The 6,226-nt window shown below is 47.1% G+C and overlaps 1 protein-coding gene across 5 annotated transcripts in view; it reads left to right on the top strand.

Moving 5' to 3' along the window:
- LOC103921388 (centrosome-associated protein CEP250-like) overlaps positions 1 to 6,226 on the top strand; it is an 18,148-nt gene that overhangs the window by 4,189 nt on the left and 7,733 nt on the right. For 4 of the 5 annotated variants that reach the window (XM_009329346.1, XM_009329342.1, XM_009329343.1 and 1 more), the window contains exons 2-7: positions 1,399 to 1,526; positions 1,733 to 1,902; positions 2,697 to 2,876; positions 4,037 to 4,171; positions 4,511 to 4,654; positions 5,106 to 5,237. In XM_009329346.1, coding sequence (XP_009327621.1) covers positions 1,780 to 1,902; positions 2,697 to 2,876; positions 4,037 to 4,171; positions 4,511 to 4,654; positions 5,106 to 5,237 — 714 coding nt within the window. In that variant the 5' untranslated portion in view covers positions 1,399 to 1,526; positions 1,733 to 1,779. Of the gene's footprint in view, positions 1 to 1,398; positions 1,527 to 1,605; positions 1,903 to 2,696; positions 2,877 to 4,036; positions 4,172 to 4,510; positions 4,655 to 5,105; positions 5,238 to 6,226 lie in introns of those variants that run through there. The other variant, XM_009329344.1, reaches the window with a different exon arrangement.

Below are 6,226 nucleotides of genomic sequence, written 5' to 3'. Positions count from 1 at the left end.
AGTCACCATCCCTGGAAGTATTTAAAAAACGGGTAGATGAGGCGCTTAGGGACATGGTTTAGTGGGCATGGTGTTGTTGGGTTGATGGTTGGACTCGATGATCTTGGAGGTCTCTTCCAACCTTAATGATTCTATGATTCTATGATTAAATGTTCAGTTCCTTTTTTTTTCCTAAAAAAGAGGGATAAATTATTTTGTTAGAGATAAATTAGTTATGAGGAACCTTTGGCAATAGATAACGAAAAAATCAGCAACTATTCTTGCCAGATGTTGTTCTCAAGAGCCTTTTGTTGTCACAGTTTTGGACTCTACCTTTTCTGTTCTGTTTTAGAGACTGACTTCTATTTGTCCTTAGAATGGGGCACATTTACCTTGGACTGCCAGAGATGGGCGTAATCAGAAATAGCGCTTGTTCTCCTTCTTGAAGATAGAGCCTCCACTGTCCATCAAAGTAGTGAAATCCTTCCGTTGTGGGTTTTATTGTTGTACCGCTCAGGTGCCCCTTGACCTTGAGGGATGTTATCCTGATTGCATGCCTGTACTCGGGAGGCAGCGCTGTGTATTGTAGGAACGTGGCACACAGGACGCTGTGTTAGGTCAGGGAGGTAACTGCAGCTCCTGGTTCCAGAATCCTGTGTGTCACACGCACCAGTTGGTTGAAGTCTGTGGATGTAACAATGTGCATCTGCAGTACTACAACTTCCCTTTTAAAGAGGGACAAGTCATTTGGGCTACTGCTTACTTAGTTAGCAACGCTTCAACAAAGGGAGCAAGTGTTTCTCTTGAACTTCCAGCAGTTTAAACTAAAGGATACCTGTCTCTCCCTTCATATAGTTCTTGTTCAGGTAAAAATCTAGTTCTGATTTCTTACAAATGCTGCTACAAGCATGAGATTTTACTATCATCTCATCTGATGTATTTCTGTAGTCCCTTTTAAATATAGGGAGTCTGGAAAATTACCTACCTATACCTACAGTATGAACAGCACTAAAAAGTCTCGAGTCAGCCGGGGAAATACTCTTATTCTGTCCCCCTGCAGAGCAACTTGGAAGTGCTGATGAGATAAGGGCTGTGAGCAGAGGCTGGGCTTTTGCTTGCTGGCAGAGACTTTGTGGGCACAGCTACCTGCGTGTCACAGCAATTTAAGATTTGGCTGTTGAGATCAAATTCGGCTGGGCTTTCTGTGTTATGCTAGGTCATAAAGAAAGCCTGGACATTCCCTCGGAGGGGCCCGCATTGCTATTTTAAACGGTAGAAATATGTTTTCTGTATACAAGTTTCCATGCAACCCATTTTCCGTACTCAGGTGTAGGGATCTTGAACGACTTCTTACTGGAATAACTCCCTGTGGGCGTCAGGAGCAAGAAACTCATTTCTCTCCGTATTCACAACTTGCAGGTCAGTGAAGGAGGCCCTGGAATCCAGCCTGTTTGAGGCTCAGCAGCACTTATCGCAGCTGGAGATCGCCAGGAGTCAGCTTGAAATCCAACTTCACACAGTCACGCAGGCCAAGGAGGTGATACAAGGTGAGAGCCTCATGTGCTTTGCTTCTGGTGATCCCCCTACCTAGGGAAGGTGGTATAAAAAATAGCTCTCTGTCCGCAGTGCTTCTGAGGAGTGAAGGAGATGGAGGCAGATCCCTCCTACACTGAAATTCAAACGGCTTAAGGTCAGTGAAGTCAGAACCATTGTTTGTGTAGACTCTGAATCTTGCCATTTGTCGTGTTTGCAGGGGAAGTGAAGTGCCTTCAGTGTGAGCTGGAAGCAGAGAGATCTCTCATGAAGCAGGAACGGGAAAACATGGCGCAACAGCTCTTGCGGACAGAACAGCAGTATAACAATACCCTCAAACTTTGCGAAACTGATCATGAAGTGGAAATAAACAAGCTCCTGCAAGACCTGGTAGGAAACAATATGCTTCTGAATTCTTCAAGCAAGCTTTGTGGGCTGACTTTAGAAGACGACTAGCCCAAGCGTGTGAAATGGCAGCAATCCTCTGTCATAGGCCACACGTTGCTAGGCCAGGCAGCAGAGCCAATGGCTCGTACTTGAAGGCACGTGAAGACCCACAGGACTATGCTGGGACAGTAAATGCAGCCACAGATGCAGTGTGGGCCTAAGACGAGTTCAACAGAAGGTTGGGTGGTCCCCACCCAAAGCATGGCAGCAAAGGGGTGGGATCTTACCAGACTCCCGTCTACCATGAAGTAGACTCCTAACATTGCTGCCAACTGCAGTCACGGAAGCTTGGTTCCTTTCTTTCTGTCCTTTCACGGTTGACAGAGGGCTTGAAGCTTATGGAACAGGCCCCTTGTTCCTGGTACTTCAGTTTGTGGCCTGTCTTGTGACTAGGGCATCAGGGTACTGGTCTCTTTCTCACCCTGCAGTCCATCTGCACCTTTTCGCTGATGAAAAGGGAGGTGAGCTTTGAAAAGAGAGACTCTGAGAATAGATAGAAATCCTGAGGAGAGAGGTGCTAGGAAACAGGCAGCCATCAGAGAGGGGAAGGCAACATCTCCTTCTCTTCCACCTGCTGACCCTCCTTTTAAGTTCCTTGACAGGACACGATATATGGAGGGCACAAAGCCGCCACTGTGCACTGTTCAGGTCGGGGGTTGTGGGAGGGATGAAGCTTCACATTTTTTTGAGGAGCTTGGCTGGGACTTCATCTTGAAGTCTTTTCCTCCTCTCATCAGGCAAGCGAGCGGGAAGGGCACCATTCAGAGCTGCAGGAGATGCTGGAGCAATGGGAAAAGGAGAAAGCAGAGGCAGGAAGGGAGCACGAGAAGAAGCTGTTTGATATGAAGCAGAAAGTTGCTACCGTGCACGCTCAACAAGAAGAGGAACGAACCAGAGTCGAAAACGCCAAGCAAGAGGTAAAGACTGTGAAAGGAGAATTTGTGTGGTTCTTTGCAAAGCTAGAGCTGTGGGAGATGACTGGATATCGGGCTGTGTGGGGCATGCCCTACGTGTTTTCTACATTGAATTTGGTGAGGTGAAAGGCGTGCAGGGCTATCTTCGGGACTAGGAATGAGACCTCTCGTAGGAAGCCAGGCAGACGTGTCACCTTCCATTTTAGATTTCTGTGCTGCTATTGTATTCTGGCTTTTCTAAGAGTTACCTCAGAGTATCTTCACTGTTCTCTTAGCGGTCTTCTTTTGACGTTTACTGATACGTGTTTATAGCCTTAACTCCATTAAAGACCAAACTGAGTTTGTAGGACTGAATCCCCGTGAGGATGGGGTTTTTGTTTGGGGAGGACGGGGAGGGGCGCAGCAGGATTGTTGACAAAAGAAAAATCTTTTTAAAGACTCCTCTGAAATGTTTCTGAGCAGTAAAACAGAGGTGTCTTCCGGGCTGTGTTTTAAGTCACTTGCCGGTAAGCTATTTCGCGCCCAGATGTCCTGTGCCAAAGCAACCCTGTGATACACTGAGAGTCCTCCTTGTGTCCTACCCGAAGTCCTCTTTATGGAGACTGCCTAGGGACAGCAGTACCCCCAGCCGTGTCTACAAGTATTGAAATGACAGGGCGGCGCTCAGAGATGACAGTGTGTCCCTGTAATGTCGGTACTTCTTTGGTAAAGTCTACTGAATACCTTAAAACCGAAGTAATTCTCACCAAACCTCACTTAGAGTACATGAGTTTTCTGAAAGAGCTGCTAGCTTCAGCCCTCTGGCAGCCTTGCGTTTTCTCTACCGCTAACTAGGTGCAGAAGTCGCTACTGAAAGCCAAACAGGACACAGCAGAAGACGAGGGATACCCTCACCAGCAAGGCGAGACACTTGAGAAATGCCACACATTCTCCTGTTAGATGACTAAGAGTTTGTTGGAGATTCAGTCACAGATGGACCGTGGCTGGACCATGTTTATACTGCCAATCTCACTTAGGAAGCTGTGTCTCCAAGTGGGCAGATATTGACCTAGGAGACCAGCAGCACAGTGCTTTGAGAACGTGTGAGCCCATGAGTCCTTGAGTCTTGCCACACAAATTTTGTCTGGGAAGTTTAAACCCGTCTTCTCTTTGTTTCTGTGCAGGCCCTGCTAGAAAAGGAGCGTGAGAAGAATGCTTTATTGGAGACGCTACTCCAAACGCAGGGAGAGCTAACAGAAGCCTGCCAGCAGCTAGAGCAGCTCAGGCAGGACCTGAAAAAGCAGCAAGAGAATGGGCAGGTAAGTCTGACTAGTAGGGTAGGTTGAAAGAACGGGCAGTTGGCAATTGGACGTAAGCTGAGAGAGAGGCTGAGGGCCAGGTAACAGAGTGAAGGGCAGTAACAAGGAAATAAAACCTAAGTCCTGGGACTGAGGAGGCAAGGACTACTGCGGGCACTGAAAGCACAGAGCCTGGTAAGCTCCAGAGATCGGCAACAGGAGGGGTGGGTTACAATGGAACCAGAGCTGGGTAGAAAAGCAGAAAGAAGTGGCTGAATGAATGTGATTTTGAGACAGAAAGAGGAAAAAGCCGAACCTGATGGCAGGTCCCAGTAACTTGCTCTCCATTTGTGTTTACAGAACATCACAGAAAAGCTGCAAGCAGAGCTGCAGCAAACTCGGAGTAAGATCAAGGCAGTGGAGAAGAGGCACAAGGAAGAAATCAAGACCATCAAAGAGGAAATGAACGTTCTTCTTCAGCAGAGGGATGCTCTACAAAAACAGGTGACTGAGACAGCAGTAGGTACTCCGGTCATCAGACGGGTGGTCTCTCCCCTTCTTGCCTTTCCATTGCAGAGCAGGCTGATGGGGTAGTCCCTCTGACTGCCATCATACTGTGGTCTCCAGCTCGGCTGGTCTGAAGGAGGCTTACTGGTCAGCTGAATCTCAGCTGCTGCCCTGGCCAGATGGGCTGCTCCTTTTGCCTGTTTGCCAGCAATCATCAGAGTGGATTTCTGCTGGCCTGTTACTGCTAGCCTTGTTTTTTAAGGTGGTTTTTCAGATGAACATGGTGACCCACTTAGATTTTTAAACAAGCTGGCTGTATCCATTGTGAATCTGGTACTCTCACGATAGGGTGAAATTCAAAGTTGTTCTTTCCCTTTCCTCGCAGTATATGATATGGCTGACGGCGACAAGCTGTAGTCTTTGACTGCTTTGTTATGTTTTACTTGAGGTGGAAGAGTTGACGTCTCAGCTAGCAGCCTCCGAAGGGTCTCTAAAGGAGGAGGCTATGACTCTACATCAAGAGGTGGCGTCTTTGGAAAGGAAACTCGAGAGCACTGAGAAGCAAAGAAAGGATGTCCTGGTGAGGCTGGCAGATGCTGTGAAGGGCCATTTCTTACACGTTTTTTGGCCTTCTGTTAATAATTCTAAGGAGCAACTTTTTTTTTGGTTTAACTTTTCCAATTGCATTCTTCTGAATAAGTAGGAAAAGATGCCGTAGTCACGTAAGACTCAGTTACGAATCAGGGTGCTTATTTTCCTCAGTTCTGAAGATTTCTGCCCTTGAAGCTTTAGTCAAAGTAATTTTCAAACTTGTCTCTATTTACGTTGCATGGTTTGGGCAATTATTTGTGTCCAAATCCATATTTAGATTTCTAAATATCTGGATCTGGAAAAAGGGGTGAGAAGACAAAGTTTGCTGCTAATAGAAAGCTGTTCAACATTGCCCGTCTGAGAGCAGACAGTGGGGGAAAAAAAAGAGACATCTGAGAAACAAAAGTGCTGATCCAGCTAAATATGTATGTCTGCAAGGGGAAAACTAGTCCTGATTTGAAACACGGAATGACAGACTGTGACCTGACCATTACTCCTTCGAGAGGGGGACAGTGGCCTCCTAGAGGATGGCACCACGAAAATTCTACACCGTAGAGGTCCAGGGGAAGAAAAAAAAAAAAAAGTAAATGAAACATTGGGGTTGTTCTCAAAGGAAAAAAAGGGAAATCAAATGTTGGGGTTGTTCTCTCTTCCCTTCCTAATAGAGAGAACATCATCGTGCCGCTGCTTAAATCATGCTTAGTCTGGACTTGAAATCCTGGCTGCAGTTCTGGCAGCTCCTCCCCAAAAGAACACACTAGAGCCAGCAGAGGTTCAGCAAAGGGCACGAAGGAAGATGGGACTGGCTGAGTAAGCTGGGAAAGACGCAGCCTAAAGAGTGGCGCAGGAAAGGTCTACAACATCCTGAGAGGCAGGGAGAGAGGGGGCAGCGGTCGTTCACTCTCTTGTCCAAGAGATGAACAAGAGCCATCTGATGAAGGTAGCGAGAGCCACGCTGCAAGTAAGTGACAGGAGGTG

The sequence above is a fragment of the Pygoscelis adeliae genome, unplaced genomic scaffold (genome assembly GCF_000699105.1).
Source record: "Pygoscelis adeliae isolate BGI_AS28 unplaced genomic scaffold, ASM69910v1 Scaffold407, whole genome shotgun sequence".
In the NCBI taxonomy this organism is placed as follows: domain Eukaryota; kingdom Metazoa; phylum Chordata; class Aves; order Sphenisciformes; family Spheniscidae; genus Pygoscelis; species Pygoscelis adeliae.
Note: the sequence above shows the minus strand (reverse complement) of the source record. Positions and strands in the feature narration are given on the sequence as shown.